Source organism: Ornithodoros turicata, chromosome 4, assembly GCF_037126465.1.
Source record: "Ornithodoros turicata isolate Travis chromosome 4, ASM3712646v1, whole genome shotgun sequence".
Classification (NCBI taxonomy): Eukaryota; Metazoa; Arthropoda; class Arachnida; order Ixodida; family Argasidae; genus Ornithodoros; species Ornithodoros turicata.
The window spans coordinates 77,805,692-77,822,833 of NC_088204.1; the positions used below are offsets into that span (position 1 = coordinate 77,805,692).

The window sequence follows — 17,142 nt, forward strand, 5'->3', positions numbered from 1 at the left end:
GGGGTCACTGCCAACTACCTGAAACAATCGAACACGTCCTGCAAGACTGCCGAGCGTGCCATTCTGCGCGCGAAACCCATCTCCCTCGCTCCACCTCTGGCACGCTAGCGGGCATGCTGTACCCCGGTGGTTGCCGAACGTTCCGCTAGAGCAAAAAAAGTTATTCCCTTTCTGCAGAAGACAGGTCTTGCTCAACGACCCATCAAATACTTCGCTCTCCCCGACGTATTCATACACCCTTTACGCATCTGCACCTTTCATCCTCTATCCGTCCGTCCGTGCGTCCTTCTTATTTGTCTTTTTTTGTGTGTGTTTGTGGCTATAGTCGTGACGACGCTCACTTCTGCGTGGCCAACAACGGCGACCCAATCCTGCCATTACCCCCCCCCCCCCCTCCGCGCTCTATGCATGTGGAGAGGTTTTATTACAAAAGGTGTGAGGGTCAGAGCCTTGCACGTGCTCTGTGGGTCACCTGCGTTCATCGTTCTTTCGCAGGAGCCCATTTTATTCGTTGCAGAAGGCGTTGCAGCGAAAAGAAAAAAATGTGCTTCTACGCTCCATTAAAGTGCACTGCAAAAATCACAGCATGCGACAGTCCATCCCTTGTAGAGGATGCCGTGCCCGAATAACTTGTACAATGTGACCAAAGTGGTCGCAGCCTCGTGGTCAGTAGGGGTATATGCCTTATGAAACTGACCTGACGTGGCCGGTCATGTTGCAGTCAGCTGTGCGAGAGCCTGTACATGCTGTATAACCCTTGCCACGAAGCGACTGTGTGATGTCATTTCAAATGCCGTTCTAAAAATTTCTTCCAGTGTATGCAAAACAGTCTGGAGTTCTGCCCGAAGGATAACGTAAGTTATCTACCATACTCCGAGAGTTACAGTCGGAGAGTTATATTATATCTCCGACTGCGGTGAGTGTCGTCGGCGCATTGAGAGTGAGGCATACGGAAAGATGGTGGATTCCAGGTTGGGGAAGTCGATGTACGTGTTTTGTTAGCGCGGATATTTCGCGTGTTCGCTTAAAAGCATGCAAACGTGTTCCAAGTATTAAAAAAAAATTGTTAAAGCGCCATTGAGGGCAAGGATGAATATACTAACAAAGTCCTTTTAGACTCCCGCTATTATCTGGCGCACTTGTAATAGTGGCTTCTTCCGAATAATTTTTACGCCACGAAGCGATTCTTTCAGCAGACATTCCTGAGCTTTTCAGGGACAGGGATGGGCAGTAAAAGTAGTACTTTTGTATTATAGTACTATTACTGTAATACTCTTGATAATTTGTGTTATGTGCCGTAATTCTCATGCTTTGAATGTATATGTATTATAATATACAAAAAATAAGTACTACATGTATTATAATACTCTCGAAGGCGTAATACTTACTGGGATGACGTAGCTCTGATCAACAGAGTGTCATCGTTTCACTTTAGCAATAATTTTCCTGTGCCCCGCGGACCTTCGGTTACAAGCAAGGCCCCTTCTATTCCCTTACCCCAAACTTCTCCCAAAGAGAGTGACCTCAGTGCCAGGGCCTCATGGGAGGCTGGTCAAAACTAACGTTTGGGCCTCTTGATGACTGCTCGATGACTGACGTGATGAGTCCTGACCGGCGATGATGGAATGTCCGAGCGGGCAGATGGACGCGGCCTCACGCTAGGACTGTGCCGGTAGAACTGGCAGCCAAGCGCAGTAGCGCGCAGTAGCAGAGGCGCGTCGTCGTTGTCGTCCACCACGAGCCGCCACATCACTCCCCTTCTCAGACGCGGAGCGCTGCATGCGGTTGAGGTCCGCCTCGATGCAATGAAGAGGAGAATGAGGATGACTCGTGGATGGTGGACGACTGGACACGTGGCTTGTGTTTGCGGCTGTTGATACAGCAGCAGCGGCATGGCGGGAACAAGGGCGCTGCGATCCGGGCGGGTTGATGAGATGTGAATGTTGAGTGCATGACTGCTTGGATGCTCGAGTGGTTGCTGATTGTGTTGATTGTCTGCTGAATGCATTGAGTGATTGCTGCTGAACGTTGATTGTTGCTGAGTGGGCGACGGTAGCGATACCGGTACGAGAGCGTGAATGCTGGTTGTCGCCAGAGAAGTGCCGGGGAGGAAAGAAAGTGAACTTCCTGTGATCTCCCTGCCCCGGTGCGACTTGCCTGCCAGAAGGTGGTTTGGTGCCGGTGTATTCGAAAAACTTTGGGCGATGAATTGCAGAATTACGCCGAACATGGTGTTCGTTGCTCGGGTCACCAAATGTAGACGACGATGGTCTTCCAGTGCACAACAGTGCAGACACACAGTGCATAATAAGTTATACAATAAAAAATAGAAAAACACGGTACACTTATGCAAATACACATGCCAATGACAAGAACAGTCTCTGTTCGAAATATTTGCGGTTCTCGTCTTGAGACAATTCCCTTCACACTCCCTTACGGGATCGCTCGATTTCCACCCGTCTACGATAGACTTAAGTAAGGTGAGGAACATTCAACCCAAACCCAGCAGTCTGGCACGTTCCTGATTAAATATGGTGTGGTCAGAATGGATGACTTGCGGCCGTGGAAGTCTGTTCCTTTCCAGGATGGCTAATGAAAAAAAAAGAAGAGTCTGAATGCTGAGCTGTTCTGTAAAGAAGTGGCTGAATTTTTATTTTTACCTTAACTTTTTACTTTAGCTGAAGTTACCTTAACTAAAAGCGGTAGCTAGTTCCAGACTTCCAGTTACAACTTATTGTTGTGGAAAGTAACTAATTCCAGTTACGAGTTACTTGTAAGTTAGTTACAACCCAAGACTAAAAGCATAATTTGCGACGCGCGAGGTTGATGCGTCGTGACGTCACAATGGGTGGCCCCCAAAGAGTGGTATACGTTGTTAGTGAGAACATGGTGCTCTACGTGAGCGTTATCCACCATGTCTTTCCAGTCCATTAACTGGTGTTCACCTGACCTGTTCACTCGCGCGTGCAACGCGAGACAATGCACGAAGTATGATGACGCGTTCTTCATTGTGTTTCTCTTGCAGCAAGGAGTAGTAGCAGGTGTCGTACGGTTGCTCGGGGTAAGTCACAAACTGTTGCATTTACGCATTTGTATGCTAATCCCACCATAGCCGAAAAGTGATATTATTGTCGTCTAGATGCTGTAATGTAAAAAAAAATTCGTATGTAAATGACAATCAAATAAATCGAAATAATTTAAGATTGTGTGACATCGTTATATAAAAGGCGCACAAAAAAAAACGCCTTAGCATTTTGAATGCTCGTGTTCTACCACAGCTTGTAGCAGAGAGAAATTTTGATGCGGCATAGTGCAAATCAGATGTTGAAGCCGTAAATTTGTAGCGGTGAACATTACTATGTAAATTATTATTACTATGTTAAAAATGCTTTAACTGATTCAATAATAGCTAGTGAGCAGGAGCTTGTTATTTGCGCGCTAACGTGCAATCACTAAAGTACATTGCTGACTAAGTCTTCGACTTGTGGTACTCCTCCTAAAATCGTCAGATAACGCAGTCGTAAAGATAGGCAATAGAGTAATGACAGACTGAAGAGGCAGATAGCATTTCAGCGCTTTCTGTGCTGTGTAGTAGCACAGTAGCGTGATACAATACTCCGTTCTAGTATAACGTACGCTGTCACCTTTGCGTACGTAAGGGATAGCGCGGGTGCGCAGGACCACCAATGCTATCCTTTACGTATGCAAAGGCGACAGCGTACGATGCACTAAAACTCGTTAGTCCGGTAGTAAGGCACTGCAGCAGATATGACAATAGTAAGTTTTAGTATACCGTATGCTATCCCCTGCGAGTACGTTAGGGATAGCGTTGGTGGTTCTGCGCACGGGCAGAGCATAAACAGAGCGTTGCACATTTTGCGAAACCACCACGCTATCCCTTTACTTACGCGAAAGCGACATCGTACGAAATACTAAAACTCACTAATGATTATCCGTCCAATATAGACATTAAGCAACCGTCACCCGCTCAATCATTTCAACACTGCCAAGTCTTTGAAGAAGCACGAGCCATACTGTATCATCTGGCATCTCCTCGTATAGTAACCTCTGGTGGATAACTTGAGGGGCACCGAAATAGGGGGCGCGGTGGTGATGGAATTGCTCTTAACGATATTGTCGTCCGCCAGTTGTAAACTGCCAGCCAATAACAGGAGAACTCTTATTTATCTTTCTTTCCTTTTTCTGCAGTGTCTACTTAAAGGATTGGGTACTGCCAAGCCTGAAGACTTCTGCGTTTCCCTCACACTGCTGCTGGAAGACCTACTCGTCATTGTTTACCGCGTGCTAAATCTTCAAAACAGTATGTAGAATTTTGTGCTTTCACCGAAAACTATGCTCGTGTTCAACGTCCTCCCTTGTGCAAGATGGCTTGTGGCACGTGTCATAACATTTGTCTAGTTTGGACGGTAACATTCAAGGAGGATGCAAAAAAAGCGACGTAGTGTGGCTTTTTAATATTCCTGACACGTTAACAGCTCCGTACTGATCAGTATTGACAACTACATTTTTTCAATGTAGCTGAATATTATCGAGGAAAGCTCTCAGCCACATGCAGTAGAGACCCGCCTCCATTCAGTGATGGTACTCCAGATAATTCCGTATGTGGGCCTCCTATCAAGATCACACTGCCTGAGATAGCTAAGATTGGAACCGTAAGTCTCATATTTCTCTTTCCTTCACACGCACGGCATCCCTCTTCACAGATACAGAAGCACTCATATTGGGCGCTCTGCTTGTCACACTGCGGAGAACTGTTGCTAAAGTTGCACCACAGACTCGCTCAAAGGCTCAGCATGCATACTATGCATACTCTAAATGCTGTCAGTGGACGTCGCTTCCACGAATTTTCCAAAGAACACGAAATACTTCATGGTTTACCTGAAACGCTGGGTCATCTCTAGATTGATTGATTGATTGATTGATTGATTGAAAAAAAGAAAAAAATGGGGATTGTAGCCCTCATCACGAGGGCCGGCTACCCCAGATCACCTAAGGAAAGGAATTCCAGACACATCCACCATCACCCACTGGAGATGTCGCGAAGCGGCGACGAACGCCACAAACAGGTCATAGCCCTGTCATCTCTACAGGTCATCTCTAATTTGCTCTACCCTGAAAGATTCCTTGGCTCAGGGAGGAAGCACGTAGAAACGGGTGAAATATGACAAGTTTCGTGGACATAAGAATCCTTAACTGGTCGCTAGGCGGCCGCATAGGCTGGGGCAACAGCGTCTCACTGATCTCTAGGCTGACTCATGCGATCTAGTTAACGTTCGCTTCCGGAGAGTGTTGACTGCACTGTCCCAAAATTGTTTACTTCGCTTTTTCTCGCGCGCTTTAAGGAAGAAATGTAATTGGTGCCAGCGTGCAGAACATGCCAGCAAATGACAAAGCCATTAGTTATTTTCATTCGTAGGGATCTAGAAAACAGCAGTAAGCTTGTCGAATATGTTGATTGCAATCAATTCCCAGACTGCTACTCTAGGGAATGACGTCATTTTGACCCGAATATCATGGGCGGGCGGGCGGGCCGAGAGAAGCGATTTTGTGGCATCTCTCTTAGACTCTCATGTATTGAAAATTTCAGAAACTTTAATTCGGTGGAAATCAGTGGATCGCATCAGGCCTTCAAAAATGTGTCATTCCCTAGATAAGCTCGAGGAGAACACACCTGTACTTGTTTCGTTTAGAAATGTAGCGAGTTTTACGGGAACCCTAGGAACAAAAATTCATCGACTTTCTTAAGAAATGAGTCCACCTTAATTGGTTACCGACTTTCTGTTGTCTTTCTTCGCATAGATGCTGGCTCTTGTGATTTGCTTCATTATACTATACCCTACCACAATGTCATCTAATACAGAATCAGAAAGTTAATCAAGGCTGTGAAAGTTCTGCATTTACTCTAATTGGTAACTACCTAAGTAGACAAAACCAATCAATGAATCAGCTGTCAATAGCACATTACCGTATTTTCAGTGTAGAACGCGCACTCGCGATAATGCACAACCACAAAAAAACGGGCCGAACTTGTAAAAAGTTCGATGTATAACACGCACCACTACAAGCTTCTGTACTGCCACCAATATGCAAAATAATTCAAGGCGGTATATTATATATGCATATGCATTATTTGAAACATATTTAGACAAAGCCATTAAACTCCGATGCAACAGAGTCGATGTCATAGTATACTTCACTCTCCTCTCCACTTTTGGTTTCGCGTCCCTTCTTAATCACGCCAGCCAGACGTGAAGTTCAGGGACATGAAGAGCCCGATTCAAGGACACACACACACATAAATGGGATGATGATATGGTGGTTCATTCTCTGCCGTTATGGCGGTACACTGCCCCATTGCGCTTGTGGAAGGGATGAGAGAAAGTGATGATGATGGAAAGGTGTCCTATTAGAATTCGTCCGTTAGTCCAGTGCTGGAGAGGGACTCAGCAACAGCTCGTAAGCCTTGCATCAGATGTGAGGGGTCCGACCATAGCCCGAAAATTTTGGCTAAGTTGAACTGGTGTTGATCGACACGTTGAAGAACAGTTTCCATGAGAGAGCGCTCGCGATCTTACTGTCCGCAGACCAGGAGGACGTGATGGAGGTCACCGCATACACCACACATGGTTCAGAGGCTGGACGTGCCGACACCAAGAAGGTGTTCGAAAGCCGGTGTACAAGTCATTAAATCTCATGTGGTGGACGATTGTGGTAAAGGAACGCGGCATTCTGCAGGGGAGAGTAAGGGACAATGTGGGGTCAATGAAGTACAGCAGAGAGTGGATGGTGATGTCACGTTGCCATTGAGACTGCCTCATGAGTCCAGTGAGGCTTGAAACGAGGTAACGGCGATTCCCGCGAAACAATATGATGGGGGACACGCCAGGTGTACCGGTGCGCGCCTGCCGCTTCTCGATCTGCGTTTTCGATTCCGCTGATGCTCACACGACTCGGGATCCCCTGGAAGACGATAGATTGATGATGATTGAAGATAGATAGATTGATGAAGATGATATTGATTGATTGATGATAGATAGATAGATAGATAGATTGATGGAAGACGATAGATCCAACCTCAGTCTTACTTTTAGGTCTTTGGTATATTTGTTATTAATTTATTAATTATTAAATAATTTAATTATTGTATTATTAACTGTCCTCAGTTGATGACAGTTTCTACATCTTACTCTATTAACAAACTGCCTTCCACTTCGCAGTGTTCGAACGAGACCCTGGTTGCCTGCCCTCAAAATGCACCAGCCCAGGTAACTATCTCACTATTCATGCAGCAGCCATCTGAATATTGTCTACAGAACCGTGGTCGGAGTGCACATACTCCTTTCTTCATGAACTCTGCCATCAAAATATCTCAGCAGCAAGTTCTGAAATTCAGTGAAAACTCCAAGCTAACTGTTAGGTGCACTTACGAACAAATTTCCTGGTGGACATCAATCACCAGGTATCAAAAGAAAAAATCAAAAACCACTACGTGTGTGAAGCTAGATGGCGTGTCGACACACGCCATCACGTAGTTGCAGGAAGCTGGCTGGTCTGAGAGTACGTTTAGGACCAATGCATGGCCATCACTCGACATCATACAATACATCATTAATACATGAAAATGCATCAATATATATAATCACTTTCTCATTATTGTACACTTGTGGAGTTACATCGGAGGCACAATGAAGCTGAAATTGTATTGTACATTTGTATATATTCACCTATTAAGTACAAAAACTGAGGCAACCTGCTGTATTGAACTGTTTCTGTTCTAAACGTGGCCTGTAACATGTCGCTTCCTGTTACTACTAGCACGACGTGAGCGAATGGAACCGAGAGCCATTCCAAGCAGCACAATATACGGCAACTCAAACTATATACATGTGAGCGGCTCGCACGAGTGTTATCAACGCGATGCCTCATTTTGCTGAGCTGGCCAAGAAGAGAATAATTTTTATGTATTCGTCCACCACCATGTATTCTCCCGTAGTACATTGTGTTGTTCCTTGCAGTTAGAGTTTGTACTTAGAGCTGAACGCATGCGTGGTGCCCGTCCGCGGTTCACGAAATTCGTGCACATTCAAATTTGTGGAATAACGGACAGAATCACGGAATCACGAATCTGGGGAATCAGAATCAAAATCAGAATCAAAATCAGAATCACAACTGGTCACAGACTCACGGACGCTTCCTGCTCGTCACAACAGCTGCCAACTAAGGGGCACAGTTTTTGTATTCAGTTGATTATGCGTGGCATTTTATTTAGGGAGCTGTTCCCAAGTCGGCGCTCTTATACCAATAAAAATACCAATAAATAAAATAAATATGTAGCCAGCCGGGAGAGACGTGGAAGAAGAGTAGGTAGAATAGAATAAAGGAGAAGGTTCTGAGACAAGAACTGTTACATTGGCGCAGCCGACAGCTTACGCACGATGTGGGTAGAGTTTCAACTTGGAGGAACCCCTTCACAACCACTGGTTGCTAAATGCGCCACTGGATTGAGCAATTTCTAGGGTGCTGAATACTACGTCCCTCTGTTTTCTAGCTCACATAGAGGAAGGTAGTACTCAGACTCACTTTGGCACTTTCCCTTGTAGTAATATTCCACCTTTTCAATCTTTGCAGAGTCAGCAGTACTCCAACCTCTTCACACTTCTCGGAGTGAGTGATCGTTTCTTTCTACTTTTATTATTATAAACAGGTTTCTGCTATAATGTGGGTATACCCTGCTGAATTTACAATTTCGCGAGGTCAACAAGGATGCTACTGCAGAGACACTGCAAACAGCGCAACGTACGTATGAGTTGAATTGAAAGAGTCGAGAGGAAAAGCTGCGGGAGACACAGAAATAAAGCGTAGATTTTGTAAGGAAGCGATTCCATTTCCAGAGCCGAGCGAGAGAGCCGGAGCAATAAATACAGTAACTTCCATTCAAGGCCAATCTGTTAGAGCATGTATCCAATCCAATCCTAGTCGTTTTAGCCCTCTGCGCTCCGTGTGCGTGCGTGTGTCAAGTGTATTGTCTGTCGTACCTTCTAAACGTTCTCCTGTGACATGTGGGGCTGGTGTATAGTAGTTGTAGGACATACACCAACGTTTCATAACGCTTTGGGCTACGGTATCTATCACGGCGGCTCAGGTGTACCTCTTCGCCATCTTGATTTCTATGTATTATGACAGTTCCGTTAAAAGAGATGAGGCTTGGAGGCTCAGCTTTCTGGAGCCTTTATACGTAAAACATGTGACGTGTAAGACCGAAAAGGCGACACGTGGTAGTCCTGACAATGCGAGGGGGATATGAAAGTTTATTAAATGAAACAGCTGAACTGAACTGTGGCTGTCGCCTCATGCACGCGCTGCGCTTGCTCGCGCATTTCGATCTCCTCGTCGTCGTCGTCTGCCACAGGCCTCCCCGCCTACCACCTAGACTCCGGTGTGAAGACACAAGTGAGTTCCACAAAACGGATGTGGGAATGAACCGGTAGGTGGACGGCTACTCAGGTACTCAGCTATGTGGTCAGCGAGGGTTGCGAGTCCAGGGTTAAGTCTTCGGAGCAGGCCAAAACCACGAGCATGACCTGAGGAAACCGTTGCAAGAGCAGCTATCGGAGGAGGGGTTGTTGTGTGTCAGAAGCGGAACCTTTGAGTAATGTCGCATATACGGTAAAGCAACTGAGAATGTCGCCTGCCGGTGAGATAGTCTTGTTTTAATAGCTGCTGGAGTCCAGTGCGTTCAGAAATTTTCATGCTGTTCAGTATGGCCGTCTTGAGAACCTCGTCGGCCCAGTCAAGGAGTACCGTCGGAAAGACACCGTCGAGCTCAGCTGCGACCCCAGGAGGGAGATCCGGTATGACAAGAAAGTACTTTGACGACTGGGCTTGGGTGTCTCGCAGTTGAAACTGAAGAAATGGGAATTCTGCCGCTAAAAAGATGGAATTCGTATGGAAGCGGTTACCAAAATCCCAAGGACGTCAGCACCGAAGCTATTGCTATCAGCCGGAAACACCCATCGAGTACTGTGATGTGTAGGTTCAAAACCGTGTCACCAGGTGTAGTGTGCAGGACCGAGAAGAAGGCACGCGGAAGGCCTGACAACGCGAGAACTGAACTGAACCGTCGTCTATTGCCTGACGCACACGCCACGCTTGCTCGTCTGCCACAAACATAATGGGTACAAAAACAATGTTCGGGATGTGGTATTAACTTTCGATGTAGTATTCACTACATCGAAAGTTTACACATCTTGTAGGACTTACGGGCCCACGAACCATGTGTGGTTCTAATTCCGGCCCGCCTAACATCCGCAACCCCAGAGAACAGAGGCAGACATGCGACTAATAAACAATACCGTGCATAGAGTAGTATCCGAACGAACACCCACGCCGTCCGCAGTCCCGAACTCTGTAGACACGCAGCAACAGCACTGACCAATAACGGACAATAACCCATCCAATAACTGATATCCGTCATTAAAGGTGCTGCGACACTTTCTCTGATGTGTTGAAGCATAATATATATGCATCGTACTGATTATGAGAACACCGTGAAAAAAAGAATTTTTCCTCTCGCTAGATTGGTTCGGAAGATAGGCGCAGCCAAAAACGACGACCCACGGTGTGACCTCACGGAGCCCTCTCCCCCATTTGGCTTGGGAGACGCGCGTCTTCCCTCGCTGCTCCTGTGTGACGTCACCAATATCGCTTCTTCGGGGCCGTTTTTCTCCGTACCTGCTCACGTCATGCACCTGAAAACTTGAATATGGGATGATGTCGGGTGATAGAATAGTTTTTCGTATTTATCTGGGAAAGCTGGAAACCAACTGTCACAACACCTTTAACTGGCCTCACTAACAGGTCTCCCTTTACGTTGTCACACCGAGAAAACGAAGAGACGAAAAGCAACAAAACGGGGCAATTGGACACCCGCAATCAAGCGTGTGTCTGCAATCATCACATCACATGCTCATACACATATCGTATCGCAGAGGTACACCCAGGGTTGTTAGGATTTAATCCACGTGGATTTTATCCAGGTTTTTTTTTAATATTTTATCCACGCAATTTTATCCGCATGTTTTAGATATCTTCTCCAGATGTGATGTGAAAGACAATCTGAATTCAACGTCACACGGAAAACTTTTTTTTTTACCTGGGCTTTTTGCAAAAGCCCAGGTACTCGCAATATTAGCTTTTGACTTTTTTAACTTACAACTTTTCAGATTTAACTTTTTCCCGCTTCCCTCTACTTCTGCCCATTCAGGGAGAGACTTTCTTCCGCTGCCTTGAGGCACTGTTACTGAAGTGCTCCGAAACACGACAGCTAAGCCAGGCGTGTAGGACCCACACCATTCAACCACGCGTGCATGGAACTCTACCTTTCCGAAAATAATAGAAGCTGACATAATGTTTCTGGGACAGGCAGTTCCGTAAACAGAAACTACGAGAGGTCACCCGAAATCAAGAACAGCAAAGCACGTTAGTTTTTACTCTGTGTCACACCTCTAGCCTTGTATGTATTCTCCAAAAATACCCAAAAATAATCTGGTTTTATGCAAAATAAAAAGCCCACTGGAGGGGATCTTTTTAAAAATTACCGGATTTTTTTCAACCCTGGGTACGTCACATAATCCGTGTCTTCTCCCTCTACGACCCTCAAGATCAGGGAGATGTTGAAGTTCAAAGTGTGCAATCACACTTTGTGACATGAATTGAATTGAATTGAATTGAAATTTATTTACCATGAACTATTATGTACATGGAAGGCAGCACGGCAGAAAGTTGCTTAAGCAACTTGGCAAGGTATGTGTGGCTGATTTCAAACCTCGCACCGCTACGAAACAGTGTGTGGCGCATACATTGATATCCGCGCGGATTACGTTATACCGAGGCCACCTTAGTGGTGCCAGAGGACAACAACAGTGCTCTTTGTCAAGTAGGACAATTTATAAAATCTTTTTTGAACAATAATTTGTTTTCCACAGTGTGTATTGAACAACCTGGGACAACAGACGCTAGACAACGTTGTCAAGGGTCTTCTGTGTGATATACTTCGGACTTTACTCCACCTTGTGGGCCAACCTTCTGGTACTGGAATTAAGGAGGCTGGAGCAGGCACTGCACTTGAACCAGTGGGAAATACTCTCGGAGATAATGCTGGCCAACTGTTGGACGCACTTAGACAGGAGGTGAACAAACTGAGAAACGCACTCAGCGCCCAGTGTAAGTTAAAGTCGTTTCTAGAAGCCGTAGTGAATTATTTCGTGTATATCTCGCATTCCCGGTCATCTGGGAGAAGAAAGCTCTTCTGTGAGGCCCGTGCGTTCAATGTCGCAGGAACGGCAGGAGCGGCAAAAGTCGTCAATTTCTACTTCCCGCGTAAACGTGCGTTACAAATAAGTGAATGACGTCATCACCTCAGCAGCACACGTACAATTTAATGAATATGACATGTAGCTGTACCAGAGTCAGCAGTAAGACGCGTCTGCACGTCCCACAGTCTCGTTAACGTATCCATTTTTCTTCGTATTGTGTGCGCATGTTTCTTTGATTTCCTTCCTTTTTCGTTTTGTCCACCTGCATTCTATTTTGTTTTTGCGTCGTTGAGACGCTTCCATGAAGTGGGGTCAGCGGACCTCAGCGTCCGCCTTCACGAATGCTGAGGAAATTCCTGAGTTCCGTCCTCGTCAGCAGCATTGCCCGTTCTTTACGAACGAGCAGCGTTGAGGACAGCAGCGTCCGTTCATTGGTAATCAATCTCCAATGGCACGCTAAAGATTTTGACGTCACTGAATCGAATTCTACCATTGGCTGTGCTACCTGAAGATTCACCTGATTTTTCTGGCAAACGTTCCAGACAGGTCCCATACTTCCCACATAGCTGGTCTGGGACGCATGTTACCTCCCCTTTTCCCAACTCTTTCCCTTCGTCCCCTTCACCTCTCCATCTGTTCACACCTCAGCACCCCGTTTATAGCACCAGTCGTTTCGCGGTGGGAAGTAAAAGGGGAAGGACCACGTCGGAAGATTACACGTAAAAAAAGCATGGCAGAGCTAAGAGCAAATATCTTATTCCTTTACAGGTCCCAACCTCGCCTGAGTGCCATGGTTGCAAGCAAAGGATATTGCCAATATTTTCGCACAGGGTCGTAAAATACAACGCCATGTCACGTCTTGCTTCTGAGAGATAATAACGGGATTTTTGGTTGTGGGTTTTCTTGCTAGTACTCTTATTCTAGATCTGCACGAAGAGCCTTTATCACTTGATCTGTACACAACAGCACGCCACTTTGCGCACTGGTGGTTGTCAGGAAGGAACAAAGTGCTCGTTCTTTGTGTGGTACGTTAAACAATAAAAGATGAAAATGACACCAGTTCTTGATTACCTTTTTGCCTTTGATGGTTGGCCGTACTGTACCACGTTATCCTGTGAGCATTATGTCTTCCAGTGGACTGTGGGCCTATTGGTGGGTGATGGCGGGTACCATATCATTTTGTACTGGGTACGAGGAGGCGTGGAATAATGATCGAGGTCGCGTCGAGGCCGACTCATTCATTCAGAAGTGCGTCCTGAAAGGCGAACGAACCATTAATCGCAGCTCACCGTTTACCCCCAACAACACCGAACGTCCGTCGGATGTACATGACAGATCCAAATGTCCACAGTCCCCAACGTACATCCCGCGGACGTTCTTCTAAGCGCAGAGTCCGCCCAAATCGCTAGGCGCTGCCCAGTGCGCGATAGGGCGCACGGGGGAACGTCCAGGCAGGATCAATCATGCACGTCTGGGACAAAAACTAGGAAAGTGCGGCCGAGTCATAGGCGCCGACTGCGGGGGGCGCGGGGGCCCTTGCCCCCCCGGAACATGAACAAGGGGGGGGGGGGGGGCGCCGCCTCCCCCGGGAAGTCCCGCTAAGAGACTGACACCAACCTTTGGGGCTCGGCGTGCCCAGGTAAAAAATGTGAAGAGGCACCAACCCCAAAAATGCATCTTGCAATTTGTAAAACAGATACCCGCCCACCATACTCATTATCACAGTAGTAGGTCAGGCGAAGAAACACAGAGGATGACAAAATACATAGCCTGAATTTCGCCCACAGCAATGAAATTAATGAAACGAAGCAGTCGAAAAGGTACCAGCAGCTCCCAGTGAGTGGAGACGGTAGGATCTTCGGAACGCATGTCCATTGGGAGCGGGTTCAACTCCCGCCGCTCCATTTCATTGATCATATTCATTATATTGCGCGCATTTCGGGTCAAACACCGAGGATTCAATGCATTTTGTTCCTTTTGCACTCAGTTTTCAAAGGCGTAATGCCTTCAGTTGTGCACATGTTCACTGTCTACGTTCTCACTGTTTTTTCTTTTCCTTTGTTTTTTTCTGTTCTTCCATCCTCTTATTTCTATACCAGGTCTCCATACATCATAGGATCCCGCTAGAGTGTGTGATTCGTCAGCTTTAGTTTTGTGTTCTTCATTTTTCTTTTCCTTTTCTTTCCTTCTTTTTGTTTTCTTTTGCGTTCTTTTCTTTGTCTTTTTTGTCTTTCCGTTTCACCTTTTTTTGTAATAACAAGCCGACATCCATCTGGCTTACCTTTCCTTTCTTTCTTTTTCTTAATAAACAGATACCCCCCACCAGAGTACTTACTTCGCGGTGCGCCCCTGCCCCCCCCCCCCTAAAACGGATGTACAGGGTGTGTGCAGAAAAACATGACCCGCATTTTTACATGTAACTCGTTGTCTACTTAGCCGAGGAACTTCCAGTGGCGCACGACGGCGTATTTATGCGTGCGAAAGCTACAAAAAAATCCTGGAAGCCATACTCAGTGTAAAAAAATAAACAGAGCGCGAAAACATGGGCTTCCATGCATTAGAATAGGGCGGTCATGACAGTGCATGGTAGTGCATTTCGGTCTCATGAGAGTTATGTGCAGGCACCGCTAGGGGTACTGCCGATGAGCATCCATGTGGGATGTGGGACATTGTTTCGATAGCTCCCCTAGCGGTACTTGAACACAACTCTCCTACGTGCACCATGTTGCCCTTTCACATATACCCTGTTGTCCACCATGTTGCCCTATTCTGATGCACGGAAGCCGACGTTTTCGATGTTCCGTTTATTTTTTACGCTGGGTATGGCTTCCACAATTTTTCTACAGATTTCGCACGCATAAATGCGCCATCGTGCGCCATCGGAAGTTCGTTAGTTAGGTAGGCAACAAGCTATGTGCCTAAATGCGGGTCACGTTTTTCTGCACACACCCTGTACATGGGACGTCCGTTCTCGGATATTCCTCGGACATCCATAGGAGCGCAACGTGTTGCTGGGGACTAGTTCAGTCCGCCCGCCGTGTTCTTTCACGAACTGTAGAAGCCAGCGCATTCATTCAAAACCTCTCCCCGAAGAGGCCAACGAACCGTACCTCGCAGTTCAGCGTTCACTCGCGCAGTCCACGCACCATGTTCCTTCCCGAACTGTCGCAGCCGACTCATTCATTCAGAACTGGTTCTCAGTCAGCGTTCACCCTTTCAGTCTTTCAGTGCACTCGCCAGCCGACCATCCGGCTTCCACTACCACATATGCGCATGCGCGCCAGGCGACACAACAGCCTGACGAAGAACACCGCGGATGGCGACCATGGTGTCGCCCAGTCGAGTAAAGAAACGTTTTGGTCGTTGGTGATTGAGCTCATTCAGTTCACACTGACTTGTTCATTCTGAACGAAACATTCACGAACGACAGATCACTTGTGCAGGCGTTCCCCCAGAACAGCAAAGAGCATGTCACAACGTCGTCTAAAATGGTTTTATTGACTCGTTTTTGTAAATAATTTTGTTTCCTGATTTGTTAGAGACTTTTATAGGACACTGTGTCAAAATACGGCACCTTCAGTGATTTGACGGTGGTTCACGCTAAGCTTGAGTGACCTGGGTTGAGCATCCCGTAACGTGGCGTGTGGATAGCCTTTGTCTTGGCAAGACACACTGAAAAGAGTTGTACGAGCCCCAGTACACTGCCACAGGCGTGTCACAATGATCACAATGATCAATCCACGCAGCCATCCTCAAGTGGTCACCTGTTGCAATCCCGCCATAGCAGCATGGTAGTTCTTTTACTGCGATGGCTTCTTCTTTATCTAACTGGATGGTGTCTGGAGCATGTGGTCTCCCTGGTCAACGTCCCCTCTATAAATGAATGCCTGTCAGATCGCTCGCTTACCAATGGAACGAAACGAGCCCTGGCGAAGGCTTGGTTTCCCTCGTGCAACGAGAGATGGCGGTAGGCCCCGTGACTATACTCGGGACAGGACCGCCGGTCTCTGTACTTGTTTCGCTCGCTCCTGGCTCCTTTTAAGGGCAACCTCCATGGAGCGAATTTTTGCAACGAAGTTCGCGCGGCAGACTGCCACGCGCGTTCCGCCGCCAGTTGTTCGCCGGCACCAGCTCCATGGAGCGAAAAACCAGCGGACGGCGTCGGGAAGTTATGCTGTGATGTCACTGTTGCCAGGGTATAAGGTGAAAGCTTTGTGAAATCAGTTGCTCGAAAAAGTGCATTTAATGTCAGAAATTTTGCAACTAAATCCAACAACTGTCTGAAAAGATGCGACCAGTAACGTACCGAAAGGCATATTCACTACTGCGAAAGGAAAACATGTTTCTTGGCAGAGAATGCCTCACGTTCTAACGATGCAGTTGGCGATGCAGTTGACGATGCAGTTGACGAAACAGCGAGCAGACGACAGCATCCAGTTGCAAGAAGAGGACGATGACGATGATTCACGAGAGCAGACGACCACGTGCAAGCGATCTGGCGTAGATTCTTAGCGGAAGAGCACTTTGATTGGTTCATCTGCAGTTGACGCTTCCGGAATCGCGGACGCTGGGCGAAAATATCTGGCATGGGCAGATCGGCGGCGGACGCTCATATTTTTGACGCCACGCGCTGGGCGTCCGACGCTGAGCGAAGTTCGCAGCTTTTTCGCTGTACATTCGCTCCATGGAGGTTGCCCTTTAGTGCTCTTCCGTTTGTGTAAACTGCAGAATGATTGAAGAACGAACAGCTTTATCGCTTAATTATGTGCAAACCCAAGAACACACGCGGTCCTCAGGATGTCCTCAA

The 17,142-nt window shown here is 46.8% G+C and overlaps 1 protein-coding gene across 1 annotated transcript; it reads left to right on the top strand.

Moving 5' to 3' along the window:
• The first annotated feature begins 2,914 nt into the window (after nt 1–2,914).
• Nucleotides 2,915–13,372, top strand: LOC135392579 (uncharacterized). Its single transcript, XM_064623285.1, has 7 exons — nt 2,915–3,061; nt 4,210–4,321; nt 4,540–4,673; nt 7,239–7,286; nt 8,650–8,685; nt 12,006–12,243; nt 13,104–13,372. The coding sequence occupies exons 1-7, from the start codon at nt 2,915–2,917 to the stop codon at nt 13,118–13,120; spliced, it is 732 nt and encodes a 243-aa protein (XP_064479355.1). The 3' UTR covers nt 13,121–13,372.
• Nucleotides 13,373–17,142: the final 3,770 nt, after the last annotated feature.